Source organism: Cucurbita moschata, unplaced genomic scaffold, assembly GCF_002738365.1.
Source record: "Cucurbita moschata cultivar Rifu unplaced genomic scaffold, Cmos_1.0 Cmo_Scf00014, whole genome shotgun sequence".
Lineage (NCBI taxonomy): Eukaryota > Viridiplantae > Streptophyta > Magnoliopsida > Cucurbitales > Cucurbitaceae > Cucurbita > Cucurbita moschata.
Window position 1 is genome coordinate 1,958,642 of NW_019268530.1, and position 19,570 is coordinate 1,978,211.

The 19,570-nt window shown below is 37.2% G+C and overlaps 5 protein-coding genes and 2 long non-coding RNA genes across 14 annotated transcripts in view; 6 read left to right on the forward strand and 1 right to left on the reverse strand.

Moving 5' to 3' along the window:
* The first annotated feature begins 335 nt into the window (after nucleotides 1–335).
* LOC111452034 (mannose-6-phosphate isomerase 1-like) lies at nucleotides 336–3,089 on the forward strand. Its single transcript, XM_023092552.1, has 5 exons — nucleotides 336–1,026; nucleotides 1,096–1,263; nucleotides 1,346–1,561; nucleotides 2,348–2,614; nucleotides 2,750–3,089. Exons 1-5 carry the CDS (start codon nucleotides 685–687, stop codon nucleotides 3,059–3,061), a joined length of 1,305 nt encoding a protein of 434 aa, XP_022948320.1. The 5' UTR covers nucleotides 336–684; the 3' UTR covers nucleotides 3,062–3,089.
* LOC111452045 lies at nucleotides 2,891–4,040 on the reverse strand. The gene is made up of 3 exons (XR_002712076.1): nucleotides 3,914–4,040; nucleotides 3,097–3,698; nucleotides 2,891–2,981 (listed from the first exon to the last, which is right to left on the reverse strand). It is a non-coding gene; the product is annotated as an uncharacterized LOC111452045 (long non-coding RNA).
* On the forward strand, nucleotides 3,768–5,415 carry LOC111452038 (transcription factor BEE 3-like). 5 transcript variants are annotated; one of them, XM_023092562.1, is made up of 6 exons: nucleotides 3,768–4,279; nucleotides 4,356–4,472; nucleotides 4,581–4,646; nucleotides 4,724–4,792; nucleotides 4,878–4,955; nucleotides 5,105–5,415. In XM_023092562.1, the coding sequence occupies exons 1-6, from the start codon at nucleotides 3,893–3,895 to the stop codon at nucleotides 5,132–5,134; spliced, it is 747 nt and encodes a 248-aa protein (XP_022948330.1). In that variant the 5' UTR covers nucleotides 3,768–3,892; the 3' UTR covers nucleotides 5,135–5,415. The 5 variants fall into 5 exon arrangements, with proteins under 5 accessions (XP_022948330.1, XP_022948327.1, XP_022948328.1 ...); XM_023092560.1 differs by having other exon boundaries at nucleotides 3,769–4,279; nucleotides 5,115–5,415; XM_023092561.1 differs by having other exon boundaries at nucleotides 3,771–4,279; nucleotides 5,118–5,415.
* Nucleotides 5,416–7,280: 1,865 nt separating this feature from the next.
* LOC111452446 (phenolic glucoside malonyltransferase 2-like) lies at nucleotides 7,281–9,066 on the forward strand. Its single transcript, XM_023093181.1, has 2 exons — nucleotides 7,281–8,107; nucleotides 8,354–9,066. The coding sequence occupies exons 1-2, from the start codon at nucleotides 7,336–7,338 to the stop codon at nucleotides 8,980–8,982; spliced, it is 1,401 nt and encodes a 466-aa protein (XP_022948949.1). The 5' UTR covers nucleotides 7,281–7,335; the 3' UTR covers nucleotides 8,983–9,066.
* Nucleotides 9,067–9,079: 13 nt separating this feature from the next.
* Nucleotides 9,080–19,570, forward strand: part of LOC111452453 — a 19,613-nt gene continuing 9,122 nt past the window's right edge. The window contains exons 1-2 of the long non-coding RNA XR_002712136.1: nucleotides 9,080–9,091; nucleotides 9,327–9,342. This is a non-coding gene — a long non-coding RNA (uncharacterized LOC111452453). The remainder of the gene's footprint in view (nucleotides 9,092–9,326; nucleotides 9,343–19,570) is intronic.
* Nucleotides 9,870–13,996, forward strand: LOC111452449 (zinc transporter 5-like). 4 transcript variants are annotated; one of them, XM_023093187.1, is made up of 11 exons: nucleotides 9,870–10,075; nucleotides 10,625–10,837; nucleotides 10,911–10,996; nucleotides 11,840–11,924; nucleotides 12,105–12,183; nucleotides 12,385–12,530; nucleotides 12,622–12,708; nucleotides 12,790–12,908; nucleotides 13,254–13,384; nucleotides 13,506–13,641; nucleotides 13,758–13,996. In XM_023093187.1, the coding sequence occupies exons 2-10, from the start codon at nucleotides 10,673–10,675 to the stop codon at nucleotides 13,613–13,615; spliced, it is 1,008 nt and encodes a 335-aa protein (XP_022948955.1). In that variant the 5' UTR covers nucleotides 9,870–10,075; nucleotides 10,625–10,672; the 3' UTR covers nucleotides 13,616–13,641; nucleotides 13,758–13,996. The 4 variants fall into 4 exon arrangements, with proteins under 4 accessions (XP_022948955.1, XP_022948953.1, XP_022948954.1 ...); XM_023093185.1 differs by having other exon boundaries at nucleotides 9,871–10,075; nucleotides 10,625–10,817; XM_023093186.1 differs by having other exon boundaries at nucleotides 9,871–10,075; nucleotides 10,625–10,817; nucleotides 13,506–13,620.
* On the forward strand, nucleotides 15,382–17,341 carry LOC111452452. The gene is made up of 3 exons (XM_023093193.1): nucleotides 15,382–15,535; nucleotides 16,051–16,301; nucleotides 16,388–17,341. The coding sequence occupies exons 2-3, from the start codon at nucleotides 16,083–16,085 to the stop codon at nucleotides 16,703–16,705; spliced, it is 537 nt and encodes a 178-aa protein (XP_022948961.1). The 5' UTR covers nucleotides 15,382–15,535; nucleotides 16,051–16,082; the 3' UTR covers nucleotides 16,706–17,341.

Below are 19,570 nucleotides of genomic sequence, written 5' to 3' on the forward strand. Positions count from 1 at the left end.
AAAAAAAAAAAAAAAAAAAAAAAAAAAAAAAAAAAAAAAAAAAAAAAAAAAAAAAAAAAAAAGTTTAATTTATTATCTAATTTTTTTTATTCGAACATAAAATTTGGAGGAAAATTTTAAAAATTTTCTTGAACCAAATTTCTTTCCTTTATGGAATTAATTAGTATAATTACCATAAGTCAATTTCAAATAACGAGGATTTAATTTTAAAATATTAAAATATAAGAAATTAAATTTAAACATTTTAAATATTATAGATGGAATTTCTACCTTAAATTAATATTTCTTTTTCCTTTATGAAACGTGGCCCATCGCGAGATTCAAATTTAAAATTCTAATAAAACTTATCGTAAAGGCGATATATTGAATGAATTTCTCGTCAAAATGTCACGTAAAATAAACAGAGATAAAACAAAAATAAGGAATACTATAAAAAGTCAACACTTTGACTCTCTCTCTCTCTCTCTAACGCCGTCTTTACTCTTTCTCTCTCTTATTTCGTTAATTTGTTTCCCTCCGTTTCAAACTGTTTAAAAAACCAGTAAAATTCCTTTTTCGTGTGCCTCTCCCATGGCGGACGTCATCCATTTATACCGCTTCAACCTTCTCTGAGCTTCCCACAACTCCCTCTTCTTCTTCTTCTTCTTCTTCTATCTCGTTCTTCCTCTTCCTCTGTGTGATTTCATGGAGTCTGACCCTGTTTTGACGCAGAAACAGAGCAATGTCCGCCGATTAAAGTGCTCCGTTCAAAATTACGATTGGGGAATCAGAGGACACGATTCCCTCGTCGCCAGGCTCTTCGCCTTAAACTCCGGATCGTCTGTCGCTTCCCATAAACCCTACGCCGAGTTCTGGATGGGGACTCATGATTCCGGACCGTCGTTTGTAATCGCCGCCGCCGCCGATAATGGTGGTGCAATCGACTCCGATTCCATTTCCTTGAAGTCCTGGGTTTTGGAAAACCCTAATGTCCTCGGCGATAAGGTTGTTGAGAAATGGGGGTCTGATATCCCCTTTCTGTTCAAGGTACGGCGTTGATTGATCAAACGGGTGATTGTATGTTGTTCTTCCTCATTTGGGTTTTCGTTTCTTTAGGTTCTTTCTGTGGCGAAACCATTGTCGATTCAGGCTCATCCGGATAAGGAATTGGCGAGATTACTTCATAAGGTGGAGCCTAAAGTTTATAGAGATGCGAATCACAAGCCTGAAATGGCATTGGCCATTACAGAGTTCGAGGCTCTGTGTGGATTCATCAGTGTGGAGGTAAATTATTTGGTGACAACGTCAAATCCTCCATGGATGATTAAATTTTGATTTGTTTTGTTTTGTTTTGTTTTGTTTGCAGGAGCTGAAGGATGTTCTTCGTTCTGTTCCTGAGATTTTAGTGATGATTCGTGATGCAGACAGAAACAGAGTGTTGTTGTTAGATGATCCTGCAAATAAAGAAGCGGACCTTAAGGCTGCTCTGAGGTTAGCTTTCACCCAGTTAATGTCGGCTTCCAAAATTTTGATATCCAGAGCCATATCCGACTTGAAAAGGCGACTGCATTCTGAAAGTGAGGTAGCTATGCTATGTTTTATTTGGTTTCTTCTTCACGTGATCTGTTCTTTTTGGCTATAGAATTTAGGAACCACTGTTTATCTCTGGCCATAACTCTTCATTCTCTGTTACTGTGGCGTTGAAGAACTTGTAGTTGTGTTTGCATATGCTCTGTAGTATTGTTTTCTTTGAAAAAAAGATAGTAGAGATGTAGAGAACCACGGCTATTAGATATTGTCCCCTTTGGAGATAGTAGATATTGACTTCTTTGAGCTTTCACTTCTAGTTTCTCTGGGTTTCTTCAACCTAGGTGGGATCTCACAATCCACCCTCCTTGGGGGGCTAGCGTCCTCGCTGGCACACCGCCTGGTGTTTGACTCTAATATCATTTATAGCAGCTCCTCACAATCCACTCTCCTTGGGGGCCAGCGTCCTTGCTGGCACATGTTTGGCTCTAACATCATTTATAACAGCATAAGTTCACCAATAATAGATATTATTCTCTTTGGGTACATTGCCAAGTGTTTAGCTTTGATACCATTTATAACACCTCAAGTCCACCACTAAACAGATATTATTCTCTTTGGGCTTTTCCTTCGAGACTTTCTCTCAAGGTTTTAAAACGTGTCTATTAGGGAGAGGTTTCCACCTTGTAAGGAATGCTTCGTTCTCCTCTCTAACCAACGTAGGATCTCACACTTCAACAGGGCAGGATATTGCCCTGTTGTTCAAGTTTGAAGTACAATTGACAACGGCCAGACTTTTGGAGTATAACATTCATGATTTGTTCATTTAATCTTTCTTCAGGTGAGGCAACTAACTGCTAAGGAACTTTTGGTTGTACGTCTGGAGAAGCAATATCCTGATGATGTTGGCATCATAGCAGCCTTTTTCTTAAATCATGTGAAGCTTAATCCTGGAGAAGCTCTGTACCTTGGGGCAAATGAGCCTCATGCATATATAAGCGGCGAGTGTATCGAGTGCATGGCAACATCTGATAACGTCATCCGGGCTGGCCTTACTCCCAAGTTTCGCGATGTCCATACTCTCTGTGCCATGTTTACTTACAAACAGGTGAACTTCTCCACTGAACCATTACAACCATTTCCCTAACCAAACTTCATATCAACTTCAAGCAACAATACAGCGTTCTTGGATGTTCATCCATCGACAACCGAAAAAGTTACCCTTATTTTCTTGGATCTGCAGGGCTTCCCTGAAATCCTCCAAGGAGTTCATGTGAATCAATACATAACAAAGTATGTTCCACCATTTGACGAATTCGAGGTCGATCGATGTGTTCTTCCCAAGGGTGCATCTGTCTCATTTCCCGCGAGCCAAGGTCCTTCGATATTTCTGGTTGCTGGAGGAGAGGGGAGGATGCTGCCTCAAGAATCACTTAGAAGTGATGTAATCAGTGAAGGAGACGTCCTCTTTGTACCTGCTAAAACTGGGATTAACATAACAAGTAATGTTGAGTTGCTCATTTTCAGAGCAGGAGTAAACAACAAGTTCTTTTAATACATACATACACAAATGGTAAATAAAAGATTCACCTTCTTCAGGAAAAGACTCATCCAGATCCTCCAACTTCATCTACCTCCAAAGCATACTCATTTTACAAATTCGCATTTACTTCACCAAATTATACAGAACTATGAAATAATTAAAATGATTCTCTTAAAAAGTGAAGCCTATCAGAAGGCAGCAGCAATAATGGATGCAAGATCTGATTCAAGAAAGAGACCTTTTCTCAGCTAGTAATGTCATTTCCATCATTTTCATTCCAAGGAGAGCACTAATCATCCAACCCTTTGCCAGTTTCCAAGAAATTCACTATATCCTGTCTTAGAAGCATTTGAAAAATTATCAAAATGGTAGGAAAATTCTGAATAGTAAGGATTACCTGTGCTACTTTACTTGCCTTTTGCTTCATTCCATCAGTAATCTGTTCCTTCTGGAAAGTATGAATTTTCGAAGAAAGGAGGATTTGTGTACTTATCTTCATTTTTTTCCTCTTTATGGCTTTATTACTTCTTTACACGCAAATTTTGATCATTCCCTCTCTCTTTTCACGAACAGTAGTAAATCAAACCAATCGTAGATGCTTGCATTTGCCAATCAATAGTAGATGACATGTACATCCTTATCATGGACCCTGCTTATCAGAGACTTTCAACATCAGAAAATGAGGCATATCACAACTGCTAGCTATCTAGCAATAATCTTCATTTACTTAATTTTGAAGGAAAACGAATTACATCCACAAACAAATGGTAAGTCGATTTAAATTCGATTTAAATGATTCATATAAGTAGTTAAGCCTGCAAGCAAACTTTCAGAAGCTCAATCATGATAGAGTTTAGACAAGACCTGCATCACTTCAAGTCCTCCAAAGCATCTGAAGAAAGAGGTTTGAATATGGAAGTCATAAACCAGTTCCCAAATATGACAGAGAGCATGTTAGAGGACTTCAATGAAACAGACTTCTCAGAAGAAAACTTCTTGGGCTACCATTTCCAGTTACCAGAAAACACAACACGGAGCTCAATTTCTGATTTTCCTCGTGTTGCCCTGTTCAAATGTCAGAATGAGTTTCCGGTGATAACTCGAAGCAGTCCACTGGTAGATAGCTCTCAAGAAACCATGAATAGAAAAGCAAAACAAGTATTGGTAAGCTTCTCAGGAACCCCTTGTTCAGCTTTTGGTAATAACTGTAGCGTTGCTAGGAATTTGAAGGCAAGTGTCAATTCTTCATCAAATTCTGTCTTTGAGTATTTGATGTGTGTTCTTATTGGTTTCTTTGTTTACTCAGAACTTAGGAGGAAGGAAAAGAAGGAAATGTGAGAAAGAACAAGAAAAGCCTGCAGAAGTAGTTCATATTAGAGCAAAAAGAGGTGAAGCTACCCATAGTCACAGCTTAGCAGAAAGGGTATATTACTGAATTATACAATCCATCTTCCTAATACAAGTCGTTTTAAGGATTGATATTTCAGGTGAAATGAAAAATCCAATACTGAAACCATTTTTCATATTTCAGGTGAGAAGGGAGAAAATCAACAACAAATTAAAATGCTTACAAAACCTTGTTCCAGGTTGCCACAAGGTAATTTCTTTTCCTAGTCCTGTTTACCAAAACATTGAAGTCTCAAGTTCAAATCAAACTTCCATGGTATTCTGCAGACAATGGGTATGACAATGGTGTTGGATGAGACAATCACTTATGTTCATTCACTACAGAATCAGGTTGAGGTGAGGAATATGGTGCACTTTTCATAAGTATTTGTAATGTTTTCATCAAATAGCACTGATCTATTCACTTTGTTCCTGAATTCAGTTTCTCTCAATGGAGCTTGCAACTGCCTGTTCCACTTTAGGCATAAATTCTGGCATGGGAGCTACCAGAAAAGCTTCGGTAATCCAACAACTTCCTGAAAGAGTATTAACTTTTGACATTTTACTTTCTAATATTAAAAATAAAACATAAATTTACTGCAAGTATGGAATTGATATTGATGCATCCTTTATTAATTAGTGTTGAAATATTGACGTTTAAGCTTAAAGCATAATATAGCAGGGGACAAGATCACATGAGGAACAGGAGGAGGAAGAGAAATAAATAAGCAAATGATAAAGAGAGCACAGTTGGTTCCACTAGAGTAAGCCCTTTTGACTGTGGGGCATTTGTTATCTGTTCTCATGAATCTGCTTCCTATATTCACTTTCTTTCTAGGCAAACAAGATTGGTTTCTCATAAGTCCACAAAATGCTGTAAGCAAAACTACCAGACAGTGATGTATCAATTCTACATCTGCTGTAAATTGCAACCAAATACCTAATATTGTCTAGAACAGTTTCTTTGTGGGATTTTGTTACCTTGTCTGTAAATCATGTCTACATGTTCAAAAAAACTGATGAAATAACGGAGATCCTTGCAAGACTGTGATTCTTTCAACATTGCACAGTTATCTCTTGTTCTAAGCCAAATAGCTTAGGCTCTTTGAAGTTCAAATGAAAGGCAACTATATTAGCAAATGCTCCGATCGCACAATAACACACACTCGATCTAGATGAATACAAATAACATAAGAGAGAAAAGCATCTTAGACATTGCAGATTTCATCAGGTCTCTCCTATAGTATGTCCAAATCATAGGATCTGGACCAATTCCCGATACTCTCTAAAATCCAAAATCCCTCAAAGCGTAATACATTATGACACCTCCCAATGGCTCATCTCCATCACGTAAGGAGGATAAGAAGTAGTGTTTAAAGGGCAACCACCAGCTATGACGAACAGAGAAACAAATTATGGAATACCCCACATATAAATTGAACAAGAACAAAAGAAAACAGACAGAAACTATAAGGGGGCTAGCCATGGCCCTACGTACAAACGATAAGCAAAAGATCCCAAGGCCATTACCGATTAAAGAGAATAAAACTGTGGGGAATAGTCATTGGGGCATTTCAGCGAATACCTTGCATACATGGAAGTGGGGTTTCGTGGGCATTGCCATTGCTACATGTGACGAAGCAAATCAAACTCAAATCAAATTCAGATATTCTCATCCTCAGGTAGAATATTAATAAGAAAAACACGAGGATTAATAACCAAAATAAATAAAAATATTAATTAAAAAAAAGTTACAAAATTAATAATGAAAAGAAGTTAATAACTAAATTAAATAAATCAATTCATTAAAGAAAATGAAGGTGGATCTTATTGAACGCGGTATCGATTCATTTATGTACCTATCATTTACTAGAGTGTCACATTAAAAAAAAATGACTTAAAAATCTATAAATAAATAAATAAAAAAACAAACTAGCCGAACTTGTTACAGTCTAAACTTGCACCTCAAACACAGACTTACACGAACTTCAATCATTCCAACCATACACTCCAAACATGGACTTCGAAAACCCAGAGTTTTCAATTTCGACCCAACAAATTCATGGATTTCAAAATTTCAAACTATCGTACCAACCAAATGACCTCGTATTATTGTCTCTTTCACACATGATGTGTGATTCAAGATCGGATGCAATAATACAAGTACTTCTTGCATGATCTTTTTTTTTTTTCTTTTTCAATCCCTTTATTTTCCTGTCTTGTTTGAGGCACGCTCTGCATGACTTGACAAACTAGGTTATTTTACCTAAAAATCAAAGAATGGACCAAAACCAGACAACTTCGTCAAATAATAATGGAAAAATTCAATGGATCATAGTCAAACCAATGCATAGTTCTCCTCCCCTTTACCAATTTATTGGCACGACTAAGTGCTCTGATACCATGTTAGATGAACACGACTCTTCACAATGGTATGATATTGTCCACTTTGAGCATAAGCTCTCGTGACTTTGCTTTGGGCTTCCCCAGAAGGCCTCCTACCAATAGAGTTAGTATTTCTCACTTATAAACCCATGATCATTTCCTAAATTAGTCGACGTGGGACTTCTATCATCCAATGGGTTAAAAAAATTAATAAGGAAGAATATAAGTTTAAATATTGATTTATTAGGATTTTTTTACCTTTTTTTTTATATATTAAAGTTATACTGAAAAAATAAAATAATAATAATAATAATAATAAACCTCGGCTTCAATTTCCACATAAAAAATAAATAGAAAATTTTAGAGAAATAATAAAATAGACAGCTGTATGGACACAGTAGACATCTCTAGGTCGCGGCGGATTGAATTATATGCGGCCATCGTTTCGAAAATGTGGGGCTTTTCCAGGTCAGCAATCTTTTGAACTCGTCAAACACGAGCTATAAAACAGACAGATGGGTTTTAGAGAAAGCAGTCCACAAAATTCCATGGCGGAAATTCATCCCTCCGTCAACGTCCTCCACCTCTGCACGGTGCCTCCACCCCATGGCTCCCTCGTCCCCTTCTCTCTTCCGCTCACCTTCTTCGACATCCTCTGGCTCCGCTTCCCTCCGGTCCAACGCATCTTTTTCTACAAATCTTCCGCGCCCTTCGACGTCGTCGTTTCCACTCTAAAAAACTCCCTCTCCGCCGCTTTGCAACACTACCCTCCCCTCGCTGGCGCTGTCGTTTGGCCGGAAAACTCTCCCAAACCCGCCGTCCAGACCGTCCTCGGCGACGGCATTTTGTTAACCCTCGCCAAATCCGACTCCAAATTCTCCCATCTCGTCAGCGACGGGTTGCGCGAGGCGGCGGAGTTTCATACTCTGGTGCCGAGGCTTCCCGCAGCAGATGACCGGGCGGCGGTGATGGCGCTGCAGGTGACTTCGTTTGGAACCGACGGATTTTGCATCGGAATTACTTCGCATCACGCGATTCTGGACGGGAGGACGTCGACGTCGTTCGTGAAATTATGGGCTCGTCTATGTAAAAATTTGGTCGCCGGCGGTGAGTCAGCGGAGCCGGTTAGTACGGCAGCTGAAACGATGCCGTTTTATGACCGGAGCGTGATCGTCGACCCAAGGGGCCTCGAGGGCATTTTCTTGAGAGATTGGTTGGCTCATGGAGGCTCCGACAACAAAAGCTTGAAATTCTGGTCGCCGTCAATTCCACAGGGTTTGTTCCGAGGTATTTTAAACTAAATAAATAATAATAAATAATTTTAAACTTTTAAATTCTATAAGAAACGTTTATAATTTATTTTTATCAATTCAAAAATTTTGAAATGCATTAAAATATATATATGTGTGTGTGTGACATAAACAATATATAAAACTTTATTATATAAACAATATATTTTGAGTTGAATAAATAATAATAATGTTATTATATTTTAATTAATGGGAATGTTGTAATGTAATTTTTTCTTGAAAGGCACGTTTAAGTTAAATCCCCAAAATATCCAAAAACTCAAGCAATTGGTACTGAACCGCCGGAATCCGGTTCATCCGCCGGTTCACATCTCCACCTTCACGGTGGCGATGGCGTACACATGGGTCTGTACTGCGGTGGCCGATGGCTCACCCAACGACGGGGAGATATCCTTCGGATTGTCGGTGGACGCACGGCGGTGGTTAGACCCACCAGTGCCGGCGAACTACTTCGGGAACTGTCTGGTCGGCAGGACCACCGACCAGGAGAGAGCCAAGTTGGTGGGGGAAAACGGTCTGGTCACGGCGGTAGAGGGCATATCAAAGGCGATTAAAAGCTTGGAAGAGAAGGGAGCTCTGGACGGCGCCGAACAGTGGGTTTCGTTGTTAACACAGGTTTCTGGGAGCAATCGGAAGATGCTTACCACCGCCGGATCGCCGAGATTTGAGCTGTACAGCGTGGACTTTGGGTGGGGTACGCCAGCAAAGGTGGAAGTTGTGTCGATCGACGAAACCGGAGCCGTTTCTGTCTGCGACGGCCGAGACGGCGGAGTGGAACTAGGGTGGGTAGCGAAGAAAGATGTTATGGAGGCTTTTGCTGCGGCTTTTGCAAAGGGCCTTAAAGAGCTTTGAAGCTGGCGGAAAGTAAGGAATATATATATTGGTTCAATAAGTTAAGATAGCATAACATTTCTCAATGGCCATAATTAACCATCACGTAAGTGCAATATGTAAATAAAAAGTCTTCAAATACATTAATGAAATACAATAACTCTACGTTACAATAAATTGTAATCCATCCAAAATTTATAAAATGAAACTTTATTTTTCTTAAATGTGGCCTGAATTGAAATATCCTTTGATAATTTTAACAATATTTTTTTCACATCTTCATTGAAGCATATTGTATGATTGATGGCTTTTGGTTTATATCATAATGTCATGAAAAATCTTTTGAAATATTTATCATCGTCAAGTTTAAAGTTGAACATAGTTTGTAAGCCTCTTCTAGTGACCCACTAATAAGAACTAACACTGCCATGCATCGGGTGCAATGAGAAATCTCGATGTTTTGTACATATATATTTATATTTGTCTCATCGTCTCAATCTTTTTTTTCATAACCTAAAATCTTGGCTACTTGAAAATTTTGGCACAATGGATATGTAAAGAAGCATTAGACTTCTTCATAGCCTAAAACCTTGGCTACCCGAAGAGCCTAGAACGGTCGGTAATATTGTTGAGTGAATGAAGACTTTCCTTACGAACTACGGTGTTGGGTGTTCAAATCCCTTCTTGTCCACAATCGGTCCGCCTTGACCAATCACAGATCAATCCGTCTAACGGTTGCTTCGATTCGTTACACATCAGCTCGGGTTAATGGAAAAAATGAAAAATGTGTTAAATTTAAATTTAGTAGGAAGGATAAAATAAAAGGTTGAAGTAAAGGTAAATCAAACAAAAATAATTTTATCCTGGTTATTACATTGGGTGAAAAAAAGCCCTATTTTCCGAAATGGAAACAAAAAAAGATCCATTTGTTTTAGAATCTACGGAGTTGCATAGCCAAAATGCGATCATAATACTCAATCCTTTCTCGATCGTACTCTTATTAATTCTTGTTGTTCCTCAGCCGTCGACGGCGCCGATTCACCGGCGGTCAGCTTCGGATAATGATGTCACCAGGGCCGATGTCTGAGGATCGAGGATCTTCGCCTCGTTTCAGGTTTTTTTTTCTCCCCAATTTCTTGTTTCTGTTACATTGCACATTGTAGTCCCCTGTTACGTCGTTTAGAGAATTCGGAGGTATAGAAGAAATTGAAGTTTCTGAATCTTAAGGTTACTGCGATGTTCGAAATGGGAAATTTCTGCTTTGGTGGAATTGGGAATAGTCCGTAGTGAGGGACAATACCGCTTAAAATTTTGGATGCCTTAGTTTTCTACTTGATTTTATTACCTGCTCCACAGAACTTGAATGGTTATAATATGGCATGCAGTTCAGGTTTTATGACAATTTATTTGCGGGAAGGGGCTATAATGAATTGGGGAAGCGATGAAATCACTTAAGTCTCTACGTGATGCTTCCAATTTAGTTAATGAGGACAATCAGAGTTTAGTATTTAAGTTCTGGCAATCATTGATGTACAAACTGTTGGCAAAGTAATTCTTATAGTTCTATTGATTCAATAGGATGCTGCTACTTTATGCAATTTTAAAGAAGCTAAGAGGGTTGGTTTATCCACCTCCTAATATGAAATTGTATCCATCTTTGCAGACATACACCGTTGCAGATAATCCACATGGTTGGAAATTTCTTTCGGATATGGTCAATCTATTCCATGTATCGATATTTTTCTCAGACTGGAGCTTCTGTTGTACTTTTTCTGTTTTGTTGTTTGGCTCCAGCAGCCATCATATTCTTGACTTTGCAAAAACCTTGGAAGGGAAAGCCCCTTTCAAATACTCAGGTGAAGCGGAACATTTAGCTGTAAGAGCCAAATGTTTACAACTTCCTCATATTATTTCATCAGTTTCTTATTACATCTAACTTGCTCTTTTAGGTAGTTCCTTCTGTGATAAATGGTGGCATAACAGCCTTGTACTTTATCTTGTGGGGAAAGGGTCTTAAAACCTGTGGACCTCTGAGGTGGGTTACCTTTGATTATGGATACCCCTTGCTCTTTCTTCTTGGCACATACACGAATCATGATGTATGCACCACGTGAAATCATACACTTCGTGGAAAACATCCAACTAATCAGAGTGTATATATGCATTATCACACTTGTTTTTAAGATAGTTTCTTATATTCCTTGTCTTAATCTTATCGATTGACCAAGAGTTCGCTTCAATTTACAGCATATGCCTATATTTAGGTGATCATGTTTAATGGAAAACTTAGCCTCATTAGGATTTGAAATGCTAGAACTACAATTTGTGAATAGAATAAGAAAAATTGGATATTCAGTACTCGTCTATTTCTTCAAACTTATTGTTTGATTTTTATGATGTTGCTTGGTTTCCGAACCTCTTTGAAAATTCATGCTTTCACTTGGGTTGTAACTGTTAGAAGGTTCAATACTTATTACAAAAGAAGAGACCTTACCTTATTATTCTTCCGTCTCCTTGGCTTTATAATGAGCAAATGTGGTTTACTAATTCTTTAAATTTACCATAACCCATCAGATTAAGTTTTTTGGTTGATTTAATTTAACAGTTACTATTTCTTTTCTTTTCCTGTTTTTATAACCACACTTTTATCATTGAAGTTCTATTTTTTAATGACAAATTTGAACAAACCACTCTGTATGTCTACCTGGTACCATGAGTCATTTGGAGCTTATGTAGATAGTGAGTTAGGAACTTATAAAGGGATGCAATGGGAGTATTTATGGAAGTTTTGTTGCTTGGTCATATATATTTTTTCTTGCCTTCTTTCTTCGTGGTCCATCTATTTACTGTCTTCTGTTTTCTTAATTTTCTATTCTAGGGCTATACTTGCCGAGTATTCTGGTGCTGTCCTGGGAGTGCTTTCTGCTGTTTTGTACGGTCGGAGAGGCTTTGTTTGGAAAAAGGTTGTGTTTAATATACTTGATTATTCTTGGGCTTCTTTGTATTCATTTAATACTCTGTCGTAGGCTGCATCAAAGTAAGGGCTTCAGTTTAATTTATTTCTAGGATTCTACTCTGATATCGTTAGCTTCTTATTATTATGTCATCCACATAACCAGATTCTCCTTGAAATATTATATCAGGTTGGTGGCCTCATTGCCATGTTGGTATCTTTCTACTTTTTATCACAAGGATGGGCCATGGCCACACATTTTCCCTTTTATATCCTTGAAAGCTCATTTGGAACTGCATTTCATGTATGAAAATAAGAGTTGAGATTGCTATTAGTTGCGACCTTCAGAGGTTTTTTTCTTTGGTTCTTACGTTATTATTATCATTATTTATCTATTATCTCCTTTTCTTTTATCTCTCTGTGTTTTCATTTCCGTATCAAAATTGTTGTAAACTTTAACCTGAGACTACCTTCGAAAGATGGCTCTGACTCTAAGGATCAGACAGAACAGGACCAAACAGAACTAGCGTTGGGTTCGATGGAAATCGCAATTCCCATTTTTGCTGGAATTTTATCAGCTTTGAGAAGGGTCATTGCTCGACGCGTTTCACTTAAGGTTTTGTCTAATATTCAGTTTAATTTGTAATCTTCCTTTTGACATCTAAGTTAGCGTTCTGATAAGTGATTATTTTTCAATGCACCCTCAGAACCAACTTAAAAGACGACTTCATGCCATAACAATGGCTTCTGCGACTTGTTTTCTCTTTCCTTTAGCCATGTGGGACATGATCATTGTAAGTTTCAGCAATATTTGATGAATAATCTTTCTAATTCCTGAATTAGCGCTTGATTTTTCTTTATTTTCATAACATCAGGGATCAACTTTGTCATCTGATAACAGACGAGAGCTTCCTTTCTCCACCTGGGCATTTTTAAGCACTATAATTTTTGGTGTTATTCTGATATTTTACGTTGACAGCATTGCTGAAGAAAGGTAATAATATAAATAGACAGTAATTGGGGATTCAAATGATGCAAATGTTCAGTATTTGTCCACAATTCACCCCCCGCTCCCTTACATTACAGATTATTCATCAGTTTTGTTTATTCGAGGACTCAGAAAATGATAATACTCTTCTTCTTCTTCTTTCGTCTTTTCCTTTTTTTAACGGCCCAAGTCTATTGCTAGCAGATATCGTCCTCTTTGGGTTTTCCCTTTCGGGCTTACCTTCAAAGTTTTTAAAACCCGTCTGGTAGGGAGAGGTTTCCACATATAAGGGTGTTTCGTTCTCCTTCCCGACAGATGTGGGATCTCACACTTTTTTTTTTTTCTTCGCAGATTGCACGTGGTTTTTTCTTCTCCAAGACATTTGGTGGTGGCTGGTGGAAGCATCATTCTTCTGGAGACTGTATACAAGATGGATTTTTCTCTAGTCGGCTTTATTATCTGCTGCTCAATTTTGGGTTTTGGTTTGTTCAAGTTTTCATCTATTTTAAATTTGCTACAATTCAAGCCATGTGACCGTCAATCTTCCTATGCCTTTTCTTTTGTTCAATTCGATTGACTAATACCCAATACCAATGTTTGTAGGGATATATGAAGCAACTTCTTTAGACCGCAGCCGAAAAGATTCTTCTCGCAATCACGATACGTCAAACGGACTGTTGGACCGAGATCAGATGTCATCACTTCCAACTTGATATATGTATGTTCATATCATGCTTAGGTATATTTTGTTTTCATGTTCTATAACTTAAATTATTGCATCATACTTCAAACTTTAGAAATGATATCTCATTGATCTCAACATCATCACCCCTTAAAACAATTTGGTGTCTGCAGTAATCAGAAGATGGTGGTTCATTGTTACAACTGGAAAATTTTGTCATGCAAATGGACCCATTGGCCTCAAGCAGCCACATTTTTTTTGCTGAAAAGTACGTAGCATTGTATCCTTAGCCTCAAATTTATGTGTTCTTATCGCTAATTTGTACTTCAAAATGATCTGATCTGAGAGCAATGATAATTTTCATATGGTGCAATTTCTTTGTAATTATTGTTTAAGAAATTTCTTTTTGCTGCTTTGTGCACCATTTCTCATTTCCTTACTGATTCCTTCAGTCCCATTTTCATGGCTTTTCATGTCACGTCTCAGTTCCACTCTCATCTTTGCACGCAAGAAAGAGCTATGTGAACGGAAAATCCCTATTTCTTCTGTTTTCTTCTATCGATAAGGAAAGGTTGTGCTAAATTCTATAAGCATTCTATATTAATTACATTAACACTTGATTGATATTAATTGCTATGAGTGATTTTAATGATCTGCAATTGTTATGAATGATTAGATTACATGGCCAAAGAGTTGGATTGTTCATAGCTTCCAACTGAAAAAACGAAATTGATTAAGTTGTAAGTATCTCATCTTATTAGTCTTGTTTTAGTTATTCTGTCATCGATTTAGGGTTTAAGGTTTAGGGTTTTTTTATCGTGCTTTATTTGGCTCATCATAATAATTTATTGTACTGTAGTTTGTGTAATCGTAACGGTTCAAAAGAAATAAATAGTTTTTTTATGTAAAGAACCATCTATGTGTCAATAACCAAATTGAAATATAAATAAATAAATAATCTATAATTGTATATGTAACGATTTGCTTTTCGAGGGGTTTGAGTCACATGTCCTTGTTGACGTGAAATTTATAACATTCAAAAGTGTGCATGCACATTGAAAATTTAAATAAAATAATAATGAGAAGTTCATTAATACAAAACAAAAGATGGATGGATGCAATTGGATTTGACCAGGTCAGACCAGACCAAACTGGGTTGGGTTAGACTAGGTCGACCTCTTTCGTTCCCATCTCTTATCTCGAGCCTTAGATGAACTTGCTTTCTTCAACAAAGTTGTGGTACAGTTCAATTTAAGGACACCAAAAACGCAAGTCCAAAGTTTTTTAAATTTTTTTTCCTACCGACATTACCACACGTCTCCCTCCTTGCTTTTTTTTTTTTGTTGCTCGTATCTTGTTCTCAGGCTTAGATGAATCTGTTTCTTTCAACAACATTGTTGTACATGAATAAGGCGGGTTCAAAGTTTATAGGTTTTTTTTAGAACTTACAGGTCCTTTCTATCTTCTTTGTTTTAGCTTTTCTGTCTGAACCACCCCCAAATAGCTTGCTTGAACCCCTAAAATTAAGACTCCAAAGTTTGGAGGATAAAACGCTCCAAATTTGCTCAATTTTTTTTTTTCATTTACTTATTTACCTATTATTATTAGGAATTATAGTAAATTAGCTAGTTTAAATATAAATTCGTATAATTACTTAAATAAAAAATAAATATATTCCACTTAACCCTAAACACAAAAAAGAAAATAGTAAAATTTAAAATTGCTGTAATTAATGTATTCTCCAACTACTGTAAGCCAGCTAAAAGGACCACGCCTTCATCATTTTCGGTAAAAAAAAAAAACAAAAACACCTGTCAACGACGTCGTTTCCACCGGTCGTCGCCCGTTTACTCTCGCAGTATATAGGAAACCCACCAACACCAGAGCGACTTTCTCCCCTCCGGTGGCTCAAAGCTCCAGCTTTCCTCATCGTTCTTTGGGGTTCCTTCAGGTTAATCTCTTTATCCCTTCTATCACTCTAATCTGTTCTTCGCCTATTTTTATCATATCCACATCGAAATTTCTTTGAATTCTTCGAGTTTTAGCTGATGAATTTCGGTTTCTATTCCCTTGGCTGCTGTATGCCTTTCCTATTTTTGGTCGACCCTTCCTTCGTTTTTCCCGGATCTGGACGCTTCTTAGCTCCTCCTAATCCATATCCCCAATTCTATATATTCGATGCTTTGATCTTTGTTTTGTGTTCGTTCTCGTTTCGGAAAGGAGAGACCAACTTGCGTTTAGTTTGATTCTGAAAAGAGGTTGTTCGATCTTGTTCTATGTCTAGATCTCAGATCTGTTTCTGGTTGGGCAAATTTTACCTGAAATGTTATGGCACTTGATTTTATTTTGAATTAGAGATATTTGGATCTGTTGCTTGGCTATACGATCTGCTAAAATTTGGTATAATTAGGGTATTTTGAGGTTGGATAGATCTAAGTTATTGTTTGTGGTTGGTGATTTATGCAGGCGTTTCTTCTGTGGATCTGCCAGTTTGAAAGATGAATCAATTCATTTTTCAGCAGAACACCTTTTTTTCATGTGAAGAGACAAGGGGGTATGCCTCTATCTCTGATCTGAAGGACCCTGTTGTGTGTCCCAAGCCCCGGCGGCTTGCAATTCTTGCTAACAATCACATTAAACACCCCTTGAAATGGCACCAAGCTGAGGCTTGTGATTCAAAAGCTGGGGCAGACCTTCTAGACATCATTTTAAACAAGGCTAGCTCTCACTCCCCTGATTCAACTTGAGTTCTTTACATGATCTACTAATGAATGTCATTATAATGTGATTTGAATGTCGATAGGGGTCGGAACAATCTAGCATCAATGTGGCGTCATCACCTCCGTTTTATTGCGGGTCTCCGCCGAGCAGAGCTTCCAATCCATTAATCCAGGATGCGCAGTTTAGAGATGAGAAACTCAGTAGTCCTATGCCAGTATTGGCTGCAGCAGCATATTCCCCATTGAGTCTCTCGTCGCCATCATCGGCGGGGTCGCACAAAGGGGGAGGAGGGTGTGCTGCGAGAATGACGTTCGGTCTAAAACCGGCTGCAGTTAGAGTAGAAGGATTTGATTGCCTGAGTAGGGACCGGCAGAATTCAAGGATCCCTGCAGTTGCTTGAAAACCAACCTCCATGAATGGAAGTGTAAATAGAGAATGGAGAGTGGCAGCAGAGTTTTCAACCACAGGCAAGACAACACTACTTTTGTAACAAGCAGAGGAAGCAATATTTCACGATAGGGATGCATGAGAATTTGAGATCATCCACGTCTCAAGTGTAGTGTAAATATAACAAAATGTTGTTCTGTTCTTGATCATCCAAATTTGATTTTTTTTTTTTTTTTTTTTTTTGGTTTCTTTAAGGTAGCTTTGTGGGACAAACAAGCCTTATGTTGTAGAGAAAAGGTTTGGTTGGATCTATGAGTTAATGTATAGAGGTTTTTTTTTTTTTTTTTGGTTTCTTTAAGGTAGCTTTGTGGGACAAACAAGCCTTATGTTGTAGAGAAAAGGTTTGGTTGGATCTATGAGTTAATGTATAGAGGTTTTTTTTTTTTTTTTTGGTTTCTTTAAGGTAGCTTTGTGGGACAAACAAGCCTTATGTTGTAGAGAAAAGGTTTGGTTGGATCTATGAGTTAATGTATAGAGGTTTTTTTTTTTTTTTTTGGTTTCTTTAAGGTAGCTTTGTGGGACAAACAAGCCTTATGTTGTAGAGAAAAGGTTTGGTTGGATCTATGAGTTAATGTATAGAGGTTTTTTTTTTTTTTTTTGGTTTCTTTAAGGTAGCTTTGTGGGACAAACAAGCCTTATGTTGTAGAGAAAAGGTTTGGTTGGATCTATGAGTTAATGTATAGAGGTTTTTTTTTTTTTTTGGATTTTGGATTATTTGCCATGTAAATATTTATGGTCATTATTTATCCTATCACCTTAGATTTATTGAGTGTGTTAAATGATGCACTGTCCTCCCATCATGGTATGTGTCTGTCTTGGGGATTGGGGTGAATAGAAGGATAGGTGTTATTACTTATGTGTCATCTTTTGTCTTTACACGTGGGGGTCGGGGTCATTGCCCACTGTCTAGTAGGTTGTGACATTCTTCATGACTTAAACAAATTAGGACAAAGTATAAAAGAGATATCATCTCGTTGTAGAGGAGAACGGAGTATTTCTTACCTCTCTCTCTTTGACGAGTATTTCTTACCTCTCTCTCTTTGACGAGTATTTCTTACCTACCTCTCTCTCTTTGACGAGTATTTCGAAATACTCCTCTCTCTTTGTGGCTAGTATTTCTTACCTCTCTCTTTGTGGCCGAGTATTTCTTACCTCTCTCTCCTCTCTCTCTCTTCGAGATTGATGACAATACATAACTCTTACCTCTCTCTCTCTTCGTGGCTGAGATTGATGACAATTCGAGTATTTCTTACCTCCGAGTATTTCTTACCTCTCTCTCTTCATGGCTGAGATTGATGACACGGACAAACTGGCTATTGATCATATTGAAATAAAAGGCGGCCAATCAAATTTATTTGGTCCACATTTTTTTTCCAAATTTTTTTCTCAAAAGAAATAAGTGCCACGTGGAAAGTTCCATTATCAATAGTGGTACCATGAAAAAAAAACTTCTCCATTTGATAACTACTTGATGTCCACTTGGAAGTCTGCTTTGGGCCACAGACTTCCAAGTGTTTGATAAATCAGAAGCCCAATAACTATTTAAGGGCCAACAATGGGAAGTGGCCCACATTAATTAAGGCCCAATTCTATACTATATTGAATTAACAATATCAGTAAAGATTGTAAAAATTAGTATTTAATTATATATATATGAATATGGAATTTCTTACTTTAGTTTTATATTTTATTTGTTTTTTAAATATGAAATGTAGAATAAAATTATTTAAGATTTTTAAATAATTAATAATTGGTAATTGAATGAAAAAAATAAAAATAAAAATAAAAAGAAGAAGATTAGGCAAAGGTAGGTGAGGGAAAAATATAAATGCGAAATTAGTTGGAGAAAATAGTTGGGTTAGGGGTAAGGAGGCGCCCATAGTCACAACAAAACCAGAAACCGGTAACCAGAAATGGGATTCAAAATTCCGGATTTCCCAAAAACCAGGAGCCCCATCAACGTGACGGTTTGCCACGAGATTCTGGGAGCGTAAACTTCACGCGCTCTTCGTACACCCTTCTAGAAACATTCCCTGCATGAACGGCACATCTCTCTTCTTCTTCCATTTTCTGCCACGTGTCCTTCCTTTTCCTGCTCCATGCACCACTTGCTAAATTCAGCAAAAAACCAGATGGAAATTATTATTTTTTTTTAAAGATAAATATGATAATTATTTTATTTATTTGAGTTGAAATATGTATATTTATTTAATTGTTTTGCGTTTAAAATAAAATAAAATAAAATAAAATCCATGTGCATTAAATACCCTTCTAAATCAATTAAAATGAGACGGTTTTGGACAAATAAAGAGATCTAAAATGTAAATAGATTTTATTAATTGTTTTTGTCTGTTTCCTCGCCAATTACTATTTCCAAAGCCATTACTTTTATATTGTCTTGCATTTATTTTTATTTATTACATTTACTATTTACTCCTCGATAATATTCTTATAAACTTGCACGAGTTTTTAAGCATTATCGAGTTTTTATGCACCTTATCGGTATAGATACTACCTTTCGTTTCTATTAAGTCTCATCTTATTTTCCAAGATGACTATGAAACCGACGAGCTCGGTCAAGACATACTGAGAATTCAAAATTACATTTACTTTAGCATACCAAGTTTAAAACAAAAATATTTTAAGAATTCAATCAAATGATGACCACATTTCAAAAACACAATTACCAAGGTCATAATTTGAAATTCATTATTCAAATTGGATTTTAAAGCTGTGTCACATTCATATCCATGCCCGATGTCCCGATCATGCTTGTTCCAATTTTTTTTTTTTTTTTTTTTTTTTTTTCAGATTTTCA